This window comes from Platalea leucorodia (assembly GCF_965183815.1).
Source record: "Platalea leucorodia genome assembly, chromosome: 2".
Taxonomy (NCBI): domain Eukaryota; kingdom Metazoa; phylum Chordata; class Aves; order Pelecaniformes; family Threskiornithidae; genus Platalea; species Platalea leucorodia.
The window spans coordinates 71,512,096-71,530,254 of record NC_138824.1 but is presented as its reverse complement, the minus strand read 5'-3'; the positions used below and the strand labels follow the sequence as shown (position 1 = coordinate 71,530,254).

At 37.2% G+C, this 18,159-nt stretch overlaps 1 protein-coding gene across 1 annotated transcript in view; it reads right to left on the bottom strand.

The window, feature by feature from the left end:
• Positions 1 to 2,859: 2,859 nt before the first annotated feature.
• The window catches only part of TSGA10 (testis specific 10), a gene marked incomplete at both ends in the record, with an annotated part of 29,433 nt that continues 14,133 nt past the window's right edge, over positions 2,860 to 18,159 (bottom strand). Inside the window, 11 exon segments of the mRNA XM_082336238.1 lie at positions 2,860 to 2,998; positions 4,645 to 4,749; positions 5,072 to 5,274; positions 7,866 to 7,979; positions 7,982 to 8,068; positions 9,756 to 9,941; positions 10,498 to 10,545; positions 10,549 to 10,608; positions 12,822 to 12,990; positions 13,219 to 13,274; positions 14,500 to 14,654. Of these exon segments, the coding sequence (XP_082192364.1) occupies positions 2,860 to 2,998; positions 4,645 to 4,749; positions 5,072 to 5,274; positions 7,866 to 7,979; positions 7,982 to 8,068; positions 9,756 to 9,941; positions 10,498 to 10,545; positions 10,549 to 10,608; positions 12,822 to 12,990; positions 13,219 to 13,274; positions 14,500 to 14,654 (1,322 nt within the window).

Sequence of the window (18,159 nt, the reverse complement as noted above, 5' to 3'; positions counted from 1 at the left end):
TGATGTTTCCATGTGCAAAATTTTAAGGTTTTGACTCTGAAAGCACTTTGAGCAGGCTTCCCAGTCTCTTCAAGTCAATCCAGATCATTTGAAGGATTAGATTTTATTGTACAAAAGGGCTATAATGCTCTCTGAAGTGAAAGGCAAGCTTTGGACTCATATCACTTAAGAAAATCAGACAGAAAATGTCTTTCCCACTAGCTCTGCAAGACAAACCACAAGGCACATCCTTTTCACTTTACTGAAACAAGGAGTCTGGTGCAATAAAGGCAGAGAGGAAGATGGAAGAATAAGAAAAAGTTACTGTCCAATTGACTTCTGATATCACGTTCTCAATTAAATAAAAAGGTGACTGTCTGCCTCATCTCCCATCACAGTCTGTCTGCTAAAATAGCACCGAAACACTGTACAGGAGGAAGGGTATTAATGGTGATTCCAGCACTGCTATCTCGTTATACTTCATGTACTGCAGAGTCGGACATTAGCTGTGGAAGAAGCCTCTCTACCAATGAATAGTTGTTTCTACAGTATCTTTTTCAATCCCTTGTAAGTTATCTTCAGGCAATTGAAAAATGAAAATTCACCTCCCGAAGGATTATTTCTAGTACCGTTCTGCTTTAAATCCAACAGGAACGTACACCTAGATTGTGTTTCATCAATTCCCCACATATCTATTTTAAAAGTCTTAATTCTGTGATTCTGCTCATGATTACACCCAAATATTTGCATTAATATTTTTGTTTTTACTCTCTGTCAAGCCATACTTTACATTGGTTTTTCTTTCATTATGATCTCAATGAATTTTTCTGAATCTTTCTAGAGTTAGCGGTGAGGGAAATTATTTCATCATCCATAAATATTTCAGACATTTCTACTATTCCATCTTTTTCTTGATACAGACTCAAAGTTCTTGACATAAAATTTATCAAGAACTTTAGCATTCTGGACATTAGAGCACTCACCCAGACATCGGTAAATCAAATGTAAATCACTTAAACAAAGCAGACAGATCCAGATGCAGATCTTTGCTCTATCTCAGGACAACCTTATCAAACAGGCTATTTTATTCATCGCTGTATCACCACACTACACAAACCTGACAGATTCTTTCCAGTTAAGCATTTAAAACACAGCACAGACTGCCGAAGTTTCAGTTTTTATTGCATAGGTTTTTTTAATGAAAACAAAATTTCGTATATTTTATTATTTAATGAAAACCATTTAGTATAAATAACAAAGTAAGTAAGTCTGGAGCAACCCTAGTTCTTCCCACTTAGCCAAGAAAGTATAACAAAGAGCTGGATGAGGAAAAAAGTGATGAATTGTATTAGTATCTTGAGCACTCAAAAATGGAAAGTAATTAAGCAGAAAAAAATTGAGTTAATTTGCACTCAAAAGCTACATTGATTTAATTGAGAAAGATTTAGCTTAATCCAGCTGAAGATTTTAAGGAAACAAAGTATTTATACTTGGCTCACATGTTTCATTTTTAGACATACGTAAACTCAGGAATGTGCAAAAGAAAATCATACCACATCAGGCCAGCCAGGAGAAAAAACAAACAAACAAACAAACCCCACAAAACCCAAAAAGCAAACAAGAAAGGAGTTAAATTCATAATCTAGTTTGTAGAAGATTAGTCTTGATTTGGTATTTAGCCAGAAGTTTACTAATTAGAAAGGAATGCTATCACCCTGAAAAGGGGGTGATACAAATAGAAAAAGCACCATAATTGTTAGTATCAGTGTGGTGACTACATGGATTGATCCCCCTTTTCTTTATACGGTATCAAAAATAGAAGAGTGTTATGGTAATTAAAAATAAATTAAACCATTCCAAATGATACAATGCATTTTTCAACAAATTTAAGAGCTACGCCGTAGTCAGGCGAAGGAGGAGTGGACGCAGTTCTATCGGAGGAATGAAGACTCCCTGCACTTGCTATCAAGGACTGGCAATAGCTACAAAATCACTGTCTTGCACAGCTGTGTTTTCCTGCTAAGGGCACCAGCACCAGCTCACTGACCTGAGGAAACTTATCTCGTATTCTTAGGACCTATGTACTTAGAGGAGCCTTTGGTAACAAAGATTAATCAAGTGCCAAAGGTAATAATCTCAGTTATCAAAGTATTAACAAAATTCAGCTTGGAAGTACATAACCATCTCAAAAGCAGAAACTATTCCAAGTCATTAATTGAGAATTTCCCCCCTCTCAACTGGCAATTTTTTTTTAATGCATGCTGCCATCAGTCTACCAAAAAAGTGTGACACAGCAAGCATGCAGCTACCAAATATGGAACTAAGCTGAGACCGAAACTGACGGGGAGTAGCTGTATATTGTGGAGGCTCCATTTCACTGACTGTTGAAAGGAAAGCTGGGCTTGCTCTTCCTCAGGGTTACAAGTATTTGAAGACTTTTAGAATGCATTTATGTTTCTTGTAAAAAATGCGCATATACAGAGTAAAAACTATTCTGAAAACTACGACAAGAAGAAAGGCTGGATAGTTGTGAGCTTTTATGTAGGAAAGATGAAAATATTTACATCTACACCTGCACAATACGGTGGCAAATCAAGTAGAGACTTTCTGTAGCATTATTTCTATTACTGTTTTAAGAATTTATGACTGTAGGATCCCGGTGCAAGTAGTTGCTATTAACCATATAGTTTTGATACAACTCAATAAAACAAAACAAAAGAAGTATCATCAAAAGATTGTGGTCCTGAATCTTCTTGTAACTTTTCTTGGAGCAATGTAATTCCATGGAATTCGGCCAATATTTCAACAAGAAACATTAGAGTTCATCCTTTTATTTTTATCCCCCCCGCAGCATTTGGAACTTAAATGTTGTTAAACCACTTACTCTTCCAGGGACCAGTCCAGAGACCAATGAGGAGATCGATGATGGGAATGTTCAGGTGATGATGTTCTTAACATAGAGCTTAACTGATACGAGATTGTATGATTCTGGCGTCGAAGCTCCTGTACAGCACGTTCCCTAAATAAACATTATTTTAGAGTCAGACTAAACGCTTTTCAAAAATCATCAAAATGATCTCATAGTCATTACCATCTTTTTTTTTTTTCCTATTTAAGATTGTTGGCTTTTTAATTTTGTTTTATTTTAAAAGGAGATGTGGCATTCATCATATACTTCTCTGAAAGAGAGATTAGTGACTCTCTCTGTATTACTCCTTTACTCAGATTTAGTTCTACATATCCCTTGTCTCTATTTTCCCCGAAAGACAGAAGCTAGCCATGGTTGCTGCAGGTTAAACTCTAAAAATTGTAAAAATTGCCAGGCAGGAAGAGCCTAATTTTAAGGTTATTCACAAGTCTGCAACATAAGGACAATCACTAAAATCAGCAATGTAAGAACAGTGCTGCTTGCGGTATTCTTGTACTGTTTGAGTTGGCAAGGCCAGTGGACTAGAGTCTACCTAAAGTGCCCCGGAGCTGGTGGATATTCTGTGCAGCTGAAGAAGCACAAATGATGCCACCTTTTAAACTGACTTGCACATCTAACCCAAAGTTTTTGCAGTTTTTGCCATGACTTCAGGGTAAAGGAGAATCAAATTTGCAACTGAAACATACACTGAGACATTTAAGAAATCTATCTTTAAAAGACCTAACCTCAGGTATAGAGATGCCCCCTCCAAAACCCTCATCCTTACTTATGAGAGAACAGAGCATCAACAAAGTAATATTTACTACAATTAAACAAGACACCTGATTCTCAAACCTGTGCTGTAATCACATCACTCTGCTTCTTTTAGCCATCTGTTTTACATACCGAAAATAATGCCCAACCCTGTAATATTTTATCCTCAATACATCCATGAAATAGACAAGTACTGTTGTTTCACAGATAAGAAAACTATTTAAGACACCAAGACTACGTAGATAAAATAACTCATGAAGCAGGCCAGGGACTGCTCTCTGGTACTGTGGCCAAACCATATGAAACAGCTTGTACATATCGTTAAACTCCTTTCCCCCCGCCTCGCCTCCCCCCCCCAAAAAAAAATTTACTTTGGCCACACTGCCATTTGGGAACCATCCCTAGTACCTTCTGTGCCCCAAGCAGTACCTGGGAGAAGGCGGGTTGGTATGGGCTAAAATCATTCCAGCGTGTGTACTAACAATTAAACTGTATGGACAAGTATACAGTTGTGTAGACCTCTCAAGTCAATGCTCTGACCTGGTTTAGTTCACTAGTACAGGTGTAGCCAAAAGGTAGCCATTCATAGCGCACAACTAGTAGTCTATAAATCACTTGTCTAGCCAACTACTCACCTAGACTCTCACTATAGATCAAGCATCACTAAGTGAAGACAGACGAGCATCTTCCTGAAAGTGACCCATCCCATCCTAAAACGGGCAATTCTAGAGGGCAGTTTATCTCACTGTCTCGTTCCACTGGCTATAAAGGGAACCTAGACAACTAATTTAGACAGCACGTATAACGGCTACACAGACTGAATTCAGTGACATGATAGCCTCCGAACACACAGGAGATGTACAGCAGAGCAAAACCAAACTTTGCTGTTTTTCCTACTGATTAGTCTAAGTCTAAGTCTTAGTACTATATTGTGTTTCACCCCAATTAGATGCAGGAGGCACAATACAAAAACATATACTTGCCTTTCAAAGCGCTCAGTCCCCAGCTGTCTTTTGGTGATATCCAGTTCCGACTCTAGCTGAGCTGCTCTGTTTCTGAGCTGAGTAAAATCTTGACTCTGCACAGCACTGTAAAGTCCATACACTTTAATTAGATAGCAACTATAATCTTCCAAGTATGTTACCAAATATAATTATCCAAAATTAAAAGGGCAGCTATACCATGCAATTGAGATTAAGAACGGTTTTTGGAGTAAAATATAACACTACACAGAAAAGTCTATTAGGGTATAGCTGAGGAATCAGAAGCAGGGTTTTGGTATCTTCTACCGTTAAAGTAACCAAGGTACATTGGCCATTTGAAAATGCAGCTAGATATAAAACCATCTGTGTGTATATACACTTGGGAAGAATGAAAAAACCTGCGATAGTCTCCTGGTCATTTACTCACAGTTTATTTTCTGCTAAAGAAAGCTGTTCCTTAAGAAGCTGAATTTCAGAGTCTTTTTCTTGCTTTGCTATCTGTGACTGAAATTCTTTCTCACGACTGGACACAAGCAAAGATTCCAGGTTTTTCATTGATGCTCTTTCATTTCCCAGTTGTTTTCTCAGCAGCTCTATTTCAGAATGGGATGACTCACACTTGCTGTGCAGCTAAACAAATAATTTAAAGTTTTACGTATCTATTATGATAACCATTTTTTTTTAAAAAAAAAAAAAGAGAAAAAGAAAAAAGGAAGTCTGGAATCAATGACCAAAATTTGTTCTCGCTCCAAGATGGATGATTAGTGTTATATTTGCCCTCAGTCAAAATCCTGTGTCAGATTTATAAATTCACCCAATGTATATGTCAGAATATAAATGTGCTTGATAGAAATGACAAAATGCTGTGAAATACATGGATCAATGGATACAGACTGTCAACAGAATCATTAAAGAAGAGGGAAGTTCTACATTTTGTTGAGGCAAGAAACTACTGATTAACCATTTACATGCAGGAAATGACACCTGGTATAACAAACCAGTATCTGCATCTCCAGCAGAGTGAGATTACACTTATTTTACTTAAAGGAGCATCAAGAATAAATTTGGGGGGAAAGGGAAAATGAATAAAATCCAAAACAAGATTAAGCATCTATATATCTTGAGGGAACCTAAAAAAGAAGAATACCCATAGACCCTGGTATGTTCCACTGAAAAGGGAACAATGGACGTACCTGAGACATAACTACACAAAAAGGAAAAAAAAAAAAAATCCCAGAGATGGCGAGTCAGGAAAATCTGTATTGAGTCAGCTACAGAGACACAGAAAACTGTCTGTTTTAATCTTGGTGTAAGTAAACTAGATGCTATTTTTCCTTCATCTTTTCATGTATGCATTTTAGTATGTCTAACTGAGTCCATTTGGGGTACTGCGAGCGTTTTTATCTGTATTTTACTCAAGCCTAGTTTACATTAAGCACAATAATTCTCACCCAAAGGTCATAGTAAATCTACGAACCGAGACATCTTAGCAAACACCCCACCTCTCCAGCACATTCTTCAGAATTTTCAGAGGATAACCATTTGTGTGTTCAAACCAGGAAGATACTGAGATAACTCAGGTCATAGGCCAACAGGGGAAAAAAAAAAAAAAAAAAAAAAGATAAAAAAGACAAGGGAAAGAAAGGGAAAGAAAGGGAAAGAAAGGGAAAGAAAGGGAAAGAAAGGGAAAGAAAGGGAAAGAAAGGGAAAGAAAGGGAAAGAAAGGGAAAGAAAGGGAAAGAAAGGGAAAGAAAGGGAAAGAAAGGGAAAGAAAGGGAAAGAAAGGGAAAGAAAGGGAAAGAAAGGGAAAGAAAGGGAAAGAAAGGGAAAGAAAGGGAAAGAAAGGGAAAGAAAGGGAAAGAAAAAAGAAGAAAAAGCAGAAAAAAGCATTTTTCACTTTCCAAAGCAAAACTCAAATGATTTGGTTTTACCAAACTAAACTAAAAGTATCTTTAGTCTGAAAGATCCAATTTTCTACTGTCAATCAAAAATCAGTTCCTTTGCCTATAAACAGTTTTGATATTCTACTTTTGTGTTTCAGAACAAAAGAATACTGAAAACTGTAGACAGCATAAATTATAGGAAAATAAACGGTAATAGAAACACTGAAAGAACAATATTACTCAGCATCAGCTTTGATTTCCACTTCTGAATAGACATATGCTGCAATCTAGTAATGCAGATTTCTGCATTGGAATACTATGTAAAATAAGAACCCTATCTGAAGGTTATACACGGCTCATGAAAGACTACTGGTTGACAGGTATGAAAAAATTAGTGAAAGTTTCCTGACTTCAGACTTTTCTCCAACTCTCTAACTGCATTTCTGCATTTGTCTCCCCTGAAACTATTGCTGCTCTCCACAGTGCCAGCAAGCCCCTTCACTGACAATCTCACAGAACGATCCAGGAAGGTTTAGTAATATCAGATCTCACAAAAGCTTCAGACAAACATCATGTGCTGGAAATCTTCCCTATTGAAAGCATCATGGAGGATTCCACAACCATATAAAAGACATCACACACATTTGGCTGGAACAAATAACCAACTGTCAAACAGCAGCTTTACCCATGGTGTATGGAGAAAGCATAAAGGTCAAAAGAGAATGCTGGAAGCCTGTAAAGAACAAGAAATTATCTCAGCTGGAGCAGAGAACGGACAGGACAGTGATAGAATCATACTGAAAATATCTGAGTAATGAGTATGTATGAACCATTTTTCAGAGTTTATCCAAGCTGAGTATTTAAAAATTTGCCTATCAAACATTAATTTTGTACTTTTTGTAAAAATCAAGGTCAACAGAAATTGATTTTCAAGGGAAATTGAAGAGAGATTATTAAAGAGATATTGATGCTTCCTAAAACAGTCAAGCATTTTAAAGTCCATGTCAAGTTTCTTTGCTAAAAAGTACTCCAGCTATTCTGCTTACTTAGTGACTAGATGTAAAATCCAGACATCTTTCAAGAAAACAACGAGTAATTTTAAGTCCTCACTTTTAAGTATTCATAGTAAAACCTTGCAAAGCAGTGAGCTTTTCAAATAATATACAGCATCCACCCTCTGAGGAGCAAGCCCCTGAGGAAGGCCAAATTAAACATTCAAAAAATTGAAACACTAATCATCAATAGGGATTTCTTTGATCATTCTAGATCCCAAAGTCGATTTATATCCCTTAAGTATAATGTTAACACCAACATATTTTTCTAGTAGATTTCACATACCCTTTCTACTTTCTCTGCTGTGTAAGTTAACTGCTGATTTAATCGTTCTTTGACTGCATCTAGTTTAATGCGAAGTTCTTGTGTAGATGTGAGATTTGCAAGTATACTCTCCCGCAATATATGTTTTTAAGCTCTTCTATTTTCACAAGAGACTTGCTTAAGGCAGAAACCTGAGACTTGCATGCTGCTTCCGTTGTTAAATGCTACAGTAAAGCAATATCAGATAATCAAAACTCTACTGCCAAGAAAATTTAAAACTGCTTCCGAAATCCTACAAAAATATCTCTATGTAATTGTGGTGAATTTTAAGAGGCAGCAGTCATTTATTGTGGGATAAACTTTAAAGTTATTTCTTTAAATAACTCCTGTATATAAAAACTAGAAGAGAAGAGTTCTTGCTTCTGACAGCAAAATCAGCTACTGACATTTTAAACTCTATTCCTAGAATTCTACTCCTGCAGAGCTAGTAAGGTTCAAAATTCTGCCATGAGCCCATTCCATTTTCAGATTAGACCCTCTTATTTTAGCACTAAAATGTATTCTTGCATGTACATGATCAGTGAATGCTGAGATACTGTCAATCGTATTTATACTGCTGTCACCCCTAAACTCAGGCATGACTAAGAGGTGACAGAAGTCACACTAAAGAGAAGTCCACAAGCCAGCAGCAGTTCTGACTAAAGGCATTCACAATTTTGTACATTTTAAATTAACATAGCCTAGGTTTTTCCTTTTTGAAAACTGCCTGTACTTTGCCCTGTGACACCTGACTTGTATTTCTGGTCACTTTTAACTACTTAGTTTTCAGTAGGTGGCAGAATGAGTCAGGGAGGTTGTTGACAAAAGCAAAGGGAGAGATAAAGCACTGTGGCTTCCTTGAAGGATTTCTTAGGAATGAGACCAAAAGAGATGATTGTAGGAGGAGACGGTCACATTAATTGAAGCTCTGTCTTGCCTAAAAAAAGCACAAGGAACACAGGGCACTGCTAAGCATGTTAAGATTTTTGAATAAAAACTTCTGTGTTTTAGATATTTGCCTTACATGTAATTGCTATGAACCTGAACATGATATCCATCTGGAATTCTGTCTCAATATGTTGACACAGTTTTCATGAAGAGGCCTGTTTATTGCGATACTTAATAGCAGGCATGTGGGAGGAATCAGAAGGATGAAATCTCTACCTGTTTGAGGCTGGCTGGACAAACTAGGACCATGTACCAGTTTTATTATATTCAAAAAATGTCAAGATCTGCCACACAATCTTCCTGTGCTGTTTTGCTACCGTTATGTTCTCATCCATTTCCTGAACAGCAGCAGCTTAGTTCTTCCTGAGTATCTAACATGCATGGGTAGTCCTCAGTAGCCTACGGAATAGTCAGGAAGCAGAGATGATCTGCAACAAAAACAGTAACAACCCAAAACCAGAGACAGTTTATATGTTCGTAATGTATTTTCAAAGCCATGCTGTGCAAGTCCATTTAAGTTCTTCACATTTTCAAGTGGGAAGAGGATCTTTGGGACACCTAAAGCAGCAGAAAGAAGGCTGAGAAGCTGGAAGCAAGAAAAGCAGGGACAGGAATGTAACAGGTGACAAAGCTGTAGTTATATTTCAGGTATGCTGTGGAGTTGTGTGTGACATTATGCCTTGTCATTCCAAACATGAGAGCACTTTTTTTCCTTGAAATATACTATTGTTTGTTAAGATTTTTTTTCCAAGTGTGACTAGTGGAATTCTAGTCATGTTACTAAATAAACTCAAACTCCATACAGTTCATTGTACCAAGTATCTCTAGAGAAGTGGCATTAAGCATAACTTTAAACAACTGCAGGCTTAAAATACTACCAGCCCATTTCAAGGGTGATCTATGGAAAGAACAATTTCAACTTACTTGCTCCACCTCTGTTTCAAGGGACTCCATTTTCTCTTTCAACCTGCGGTTCTCAGACTCTGCACTAATCAGTGCCTGTCTAACAGAGCTACAATCTGCTTCTGTTTGATGGCATTTTGCTTCCCAGCGTTCTCCTTGTTCACGGGCTCTGTGGTAATTCTCCAAAAGTTCCCAGTTCTCTCTCTCCTAACACATAAAGCTTGTTTATTTAATAATTTACAGTAAGCGTCACAAAATAGGGATATCTATACATCTACAGGTATGACATGGTATTGGATGTTCTCTTTCCATTGACAACTTTGCCATTTAGCTAAAACATTGAGAGACTTCTCAGGAACCACTGTTTTCTTCAAGATGGCTGCATTTTAATTCTTAAAAGACATCTGTTAAAACTGGCTAAATTAACATTACAAATATGAGGTATAGCAATATATTGCAGAAATATTTTTTTAACTATATGGTAATAAAGACAAAAGAGTCCCAAGTCTCTGTATTATTCACTGTCTGAATTCTTAAGTTTAATAAACACACACACATATATATATATAAACACAGTGAAATATACTTCCTTACTTGTGCACTGCAAAATAGCTGAGAAAATGTGTTCAAACTATTAAAAACATGTTAGTAGAACGCAAATAAGTTTCAGCTAGGAAGCAAATTCTTCCATGGAAATATGGTTAAAATTTCATTTTTAGTTAAAACAACAGCTTTTATTAACAAGTTTAATCCATATACTCACCTTAGACTTCAGCACACCCTTCAGCCTCACAACATCTGTGTTTGAATCCTAGGCTTTCAACTTCATATCATCAAGCTCATTCTGATACTGCGCTAGTTTTTTATATAGTACCTATGAAGAAAGATTTGTTTCATAAGATTAAACTATACTGTTTGTACCTTTAAAAAAAAATAGAATTTGTGTGTATCTAGTGCCTATGGCTTTAAATGGTTATTTAAAGGCTATATAAAATCTAAACCATGTCTATTTCTATCAATAAAATTTTGCATATGTCCAAAATATTTACCTTCTTTGACTTACAAATAATGTTAAATCTTCTTAAAAAGAAGAAAAATGTCAATAAAAGAATGTAGCAGTTAAGAAGAAAAAGACAGATGATTTATTTAACAGCTAGGTGGTCGTAACAAAATAGCCTGCCCCATTTAAGGAGCAGGGCTCAGAGTCAGTTCCCTCTTTTTCACATGTTACAGTCTCTTAAAAGCCCACATTTGAAAAGCAGAAGACAGCTAAAAATAGAATTAACTAATTAAGTGGTTGTCTCCAAATCAGGAGAAATAAAGCCACAAGTATTAGGAGAATGCACACAGTTCTGGGAACTATTGCTTGAGAAAGAGAATGGAGTGAAGGAAAAAACCTGCAGAAAGGCTGTCTTGAACTGCCCTGTTCAGAAACTCCTTCCTTCCTTCCAAAATTACAATGAGAACACTCAGCTGCAAGAACTGGGGGGGGCGGGGCAGAGGGGATTAAAAAGGAGAAAAAAAAAAAAAAAGGTAGGCTATGGAGAAACTCCTGTTCCTATTGTGAAAATGCTGTGAATTGCTGAGAAAGGTTCTGTGAACTTTTCCGGTAAGCCCAACTCAAGAAAAGGGAATGCTACTTTAAATACCGCCTATATTAATGGAAGAACCTAGAGGAACCATTACATATTATAGAGGCAAGCCCATTAAAAAGTAGTTGAACCTGTGAGTCTAAGACTTTTTGTTTCTCACTGCAAGCATCCAGGCATTACAAAGAAAACCATGAAGCTTTCGAGAGCATCTAGAAGCAATGGGAGGCTTTGTTTTGTACGCACTGACCTCATCAGTATCAACTGTGATTCTGAGAGAAGGTAAAGAATAGTGATTCCCTAGAGTAATCTCTTTCAGCAGGCCATGTTTCTAGTGACACTCACTACCTACCTTTGGTGGTTAAAGCTACTAGGACCTCAACTTTTCTAGCATACTCAAGGAGGGCGCTAAAGAAAAAAGATTAATGTGTTTGAGAGAAGAGTTATTTAGCATGGGAGTTGTCTCACCTAATTTTTGCAGCACAGAATTGGGCACCTGATCTAAACTAGTTAGCTACACTTCCTCTATAATCAAGGGAGAGAGACAGGTACAATGAATCACTTTAACTGGGGTGGGATGAATCTCCTCCTGGAGGACTTCACTTCAAAGGGAGCCTTAATAACTTAAAAAACTTTTACATAGCTAAAATCACATGAATTTAACCTGCTCCTTCAAAACTAGGTAGCACTTCTAGAGGAAGAGAAAGCCAGGTGAGCAGAAAGTACTTTCAAAGACAAAGATATCCTAAGCAGTAGAATAAGTGCAGAGAAGAAAGAGCAAGTACCAGAAAACCTAAATGAAGGCAAGAGGTTGAACAAAAAGAAGAAAAACCAGAACATTACACAGTGATGAACCACTACAGGTATTAAGCTTAATTAAGTTTAATTGCTAGCTGCTTGGAAAACACATTGATGCATGAGCATTGTACATGCATGAGATGACACTTTAGTTTAAGTATTTTAACTACTTTCATTAGTAACTGCACAAAGATAAATACCACAGTAGATAATGTAATGTTGTATTACAACCAAATATTTCCAGCATCTTCTATCCAAAAGCCACTTTAGAGGAACATAAATACAATACTATTAATAAAGCTTTGAACCTTATTAAAGTGTGTACTGTGTTAAATTATTAGCAAGTCAAATTCATAAGCTTTTAATTACTCTAGGCCAGCCACAGCACAGTATAAGAAATATTCGCTGCCGCCTTTATAGTACTTTTCCATACAAGCAATAGTTATAACTGCCACAGTGTTTTACATGAAGATCAGAAAAAAACATTAATTAGCTGTTCCTCAAGATCAACATCCAAACCATTACATAAGAATAGCTGGTCCTCTCTATACAAGTGAGCTGAGCAATAAGGGAAAAATCAGACTTTGAAAAATTAGCTTAAAAACTAGTTTGCAGATTTACTTCAGATAAGGTCCCACCAATTCTATGCACTACTTGAAAAATACACAATTTTCCTTTTTAGTCAAGGGTACAAATATACCTGATTTTCTTGCTTAATATTAGAAAGATGCTGTTGTAACCTGTCATTCTCCTGAGCTAATGATTCTCTGTTCTTGTTAATCTCTGCAAGTTCTTTGTTGGTTTCTTGTAGCTGTTGATGCAAACTGGTGATATCTTTCTCACAGATACACAGTGCTTCAGCAGATTTTCTATGCAGCAAATAATAAATACTTCAGGTATGACAGTACTGCCCAACCTAATACAAATGATAGCTTTTCCAGTGGTTAAGTTTACAAGTCATGACACAAAGCTATAACATTTTAATATTGAATAGAGTAAAAAAATATTTATACATTAGCACATCCGATGATTTGATTTTTGAGTTAATATTATAAATTTATCAAAATTAGATAATGATCTTGAAATTTCATCCTTACTTTGTGGAATGCTCCAACTCAGAAATCAGAATCTTGAAATCTGAAATTATTTTCTCCTTAAAAAGAAATACAAAAATTAAAACAAACCTCTCACCACTCCTCAGTATAAATGGAAAAAAAATTAAATAAGATTATTTATATTTTCTTTTTATTCAGCTAGCTGATTAATTCTACTATTTAATGCAAAATGGATTGTGGTTTTCCAAGTTTCATCATGTACTGTTTAGAGCTGAAAATTCTGATAATCTAATTTGGCAAATAAAGGAACAAATATTATTATCTTCTGCAGAATATAATAATTTTAATTACATTTTTTAGTCCATTGTGGTTCTAAAGATAGTGTTTGGCTCACACTACCAAAACTAAATGATGTCTTCTGCCTATTGGATAAGTTATCACAGCTTTTCTACAATGAATAAACTACCAGAGTCTGGTAGTTTGTAATGGATAAAACAAGAATTCCATTACAAAGTATATTACTTTACTCCCTTAGTATTTGGATACAGATATTAAAAGAAGCATAGATAGGCTAAGGAAATGTCTTCCACTGGAGACACAAGAGAGGTGAGAGACAGCCATTTCTTCTCTAGAATGGACACTGTTTTACAATTTACAGTTTTGAAAATGCAAAGTCAGTGCGTATGGCAAGATGATTTTAGCCTGTCCTGCAATATCTTTTCTTTAAGATTTTGTTAAAAATAAGTGTAAATTCTTGAGTTAACAATCACAACAGTAAAAAAATACCTTATTTAGTTTATTCTAAATCAATATTCAGGTGACTTAAGCTGAAGTGAAAAATAATGTTTCAGAACTAAGAACAAAGCAGCTTCATTATATAGTTTGAAACCACACTGTGCAATATACCTTAAGGTGAAAAGAATACAATTCTGATGCTTCTTTGATGACAACAAAGGCAATATTATTTGGCACCCTGCATCTTTAACATCAGTGGACCCCAAGGAAGAATTTAGGCTCAACTTTATGATAAACAAAATATTTTATTGGCTAATTTACTCTTCTTCACTTCAGGAAAGTACTTAAAGTCTCCTCTCTTGATAAATATAAACCATACAAAACATCAAACATGATATGCTCAACGCTGCTCAAACCCACTGCTGTTGAAGTCAACATGAGTTTTATTGTTGCCTCGAAACTGGAGCAGAACTAGGTCAGCATTGAGCACTGTTACAGATACCAATATAAGATAGGTGTGATGACCCAACAGATCCTTTCCCTATTTACCTTTTGTGACCATGTGACTATTTACATGTTAGAACATACTTTAATTGCCAGGTTTTCCTCAAAAGTAGCAATCTTCTCCCTTCCTTCTTCCACACAGTCTTGCAAAGATGCCTTCTCTTTATCAAGTTGTTCAATTGTTTCTTTCAAAGCACAGATCTCTTCTTGTTGTACAAGACTTTGTCTTGAAAAGTTATCTGGACACAATCAGAAAGGTCTCATTTTTATTAATTCAACCCATTTGAAATAAAAATTCTTTTGATACACTTCTAAAGCATAAAAGAACATGGCAAAAGCTCCCCTTCAAGAAAACACTGAAGCATGCACCTTTTCGAAACATAAATAATCTGACTGATATTTATAGAATGGCATTCTTCCTTAGACCAAGGCCTTAAATTACTTGGCTCAAAACAAATTTGTCTCTAAACAGCAAATGTTTAGATCATTAGTAACAACTTTCTCGGGTATTATAACAATAAAGGCTTAAACAGAATTGCAATAGACAGAAGCAATATGTAGACTACAGTGTGTAATGACTGATGAAGTAAAAGAGATTGATATCCTGATATTAGCCATTTTTTTCTGGAACAATTTCTTTTATTTAAATGAACTCTATGTAAAAGTAAGAGTAATGCAATTATAAAATTCAACACCACTTAAAAATTGCAAAGATAATAAAAAAACAATCTACTCATTACAAAATCAAATTCTAAAATATGTCTCTCCCTATCTTCATTCAGCTAGTAAGGTGTTACACACTACATTTACCTTTAAATGGTCAGAGAATCAATCCTGATATGATCTACATACATTGCATTCGCAGAGGAGAACCACAGAAACCCTTCTTACAGTGAACCTTACATCTCATAAAAACCATGCAGGCTGCAAATTACTCTTTAAATATCACTGTAGTTGGGCTTATGGAGTGATACTTATTAACCACTTCCACAAGATAAAACATCCAAAGTAAAATGACCTGTAGTCTTTCAGGGACATCATAGCATATATTCACATTCTATTTTTTCCACAGAATCTTCCCTATTTCAAAACACAAGATGAAAGGCGCTCAAATTTTCACCTCATATTTTTGGATGCATGGCTCTGGAACCTGCTAAGACAGCGTTCAAACCTGGCTCTAAAGAAAATTCTGATGGAGCAGCTAATCCTGGAAACCATTTCCAGGCACATTAAAGACAAGAACATCATCAGTAGTAGTCAGCATGGCTTCACCTAGGGAAAGTCATGCTTGACCAACTTGACAAACTTCTATGATGAAATGACTGGCCCGGTAGATGAGGGGAGAGGCGTGGATGTTGTCTACCTTGAGTTCAATAACGCCTTTGATACTCCCATAAGATACTCATAGATGAGCTGTTGACATATGGGCTGGATGAGCAGACAGTGAGGTGTATTGGAAACTGAATGGCCAGGCCCAGAGGGTGGTGATCAGTGGCACAAAGTCTAGTTGGAGGCTGGTAACTAGTGGTGTGCCCCAGGGGTTAATACTGTGTCCACTCCTGGTTTACATCTACATTGATGATCTGGATGATGGGGCAGAATGTACCGTCAGGAATTTTGCAGATGACACAAAACTGGGAGGACTGGCTGATACACCAGAGGGTTGCACTGCCATCCCAAGGGACCTTGACAGGCTGGAGAAATGGGCTGACAGGAACGTCATGAAGTTCAACAAAGGGTAGTGCAAAGTCCTGCACCTGGGGACGAACAACCCCAGGCACCAGTACACACTGGGGGCCACCCAGCTGGAAAGCAGCTTGGCAGGAAAGCTGGGGGTGCTGGTGGACAGCACGTTGAACGTGAGCCACCAACATGCCCTTGCTGCAAAGAAGGCTAATGGTATCCTGGGCTGCATTAGGGAAAGTATTGCCAGCTGGTCAAGGGAGGTGATCCTTCCCTCTACTCAGCTCTGATGAGACAGATCTGGAGTGCTGGGTCCAGTTCTGGGCTCCCCAGTACAAGAGAGACATGGACATGCTGGAGAGAGTCCAATGAAGGGCCAAGAAGATGACTGAGGGACTGGAGCATCTCTCCTATAGGGGAAAGCTGAGAGAGCTGGGACTGTTTAGCCTGGAGAAGAGAAGACTCAGTGGGGGATCCTATAAATGTATGTAAGTACCTGAAAGGAGGGTGCAAAGAGGACAGAGCCAGGCTCTCTTCAGTGGTGCGCAGTGACAGGACCAGAGGCAATGGGCACAACCTGTAACACAGGAGGTTCCCTCTGAACATCAGGAAACACTTTTTTTACTGTGAGGGTGACCAAGCACTGGAACAGGTTGCCCAGGGAGGTTATGGAGTCTCCTTCCTTGGAGGTATTCAAAAGCATCTAGACGTGGTCCTGGGCAACTGGCTTTAGGTGGCCCTGCTTGAGAAGGGAGGTTGGACAAGATGACCTTCAGAAGCGCCTTCCAACCGCAACCATTCTGTCATTCTAAGCAAGGGTGTGTTATCACCATTTTACAGAGGAGGAATGAAGGCACAAAGATCAATTGAAAATGCTATCTGATTATTTTGGATGCCCAAACTGTGACCTAAATTTTCAGGATAGAAAGTATTACATGTTCAAAAAAAACAGCCATGAATTGCTGCCGTAGTTGTGAGCGCTCAACATTTCTGAAAATTAATAACCGAAGTCTCAAATCAGGCACTTTGAAAATAGGTCATATGTATAGTTAGTGAGCAATTCTGAAAAGTTTAGTTGTGCATCATCCTAAAATTCTAATGTACAGACAGCAATAGTATAAAATACTGCATAACAATATTTAACAGTTTAAATAGTGTGTGCTTTCTCTTTCTGCAATTACCTGCTTTATTCACTGTATTTTCGGCTAAGGAGATCAGACAGACAAGCTTGCTTCACTAGACAACACTGATTTACTCCCTACAAAACTCTGCAAAAGTTGGTGCAAAGACTCCTACAGAAAAACACCACATAATAGTGTAATTAAAAACAATACCGTAAGTTAAACTCCAGGGTTGTTTTTTTTTATTTATTAAGTAGTACAGACAGCCTTAAGACTGGCATTCCCAACTTCTTAGTGTTTGTCTCTGAAATAAGTTACTTAACTTGTGTGAAAACCAAAAAGCACAATTTGGATTCCCATCAGGCGGCACATGACATAGAAGACAAACCATCGGGGGACTATACTGCTGTTCTCTCTGTGGACAAGCACTGGAAAGAGACACTTTGCCAAGTTTATATTATTTTGCTGACAAGAGAAGGTAACACAGGACTTAGAAATCCCAAATTCCGTTCCAGACTCCCAAAGGGAAAAGGTTCTCTAGTGGGCATACACAATTTCTTTCCATCTTCTCCAATTCTGCCTCTCCCAGAAGATACCATTAGCTGCTCATCCTTTCTCTTCACTTTGGTCTGCCCCAAGTCTTAATGTTTCTCATCCTAGATTCCTTCCCTACCAAACCTAAATTCCTAAATCCACATTTTCCATCTCAATCTCACTTTACTTCCAATCTTTCTCCTGCTTTCAGCTTTATTGTCCAAGTCCTAAATATTCTGTGTGTATAGCTGCTCACAGGTTCTAGTCACGGTGCATGTCCAATAGCTCCACATCCTACCCTCAATCTCTGAACTAGTCATCCAGTTTTAAGGATCTTTCCAGTCTCTTTAACCACTTCATACTAGCTCTCCTCCCTGGATGTCTCTGATTATTCTTCACTCCCTCC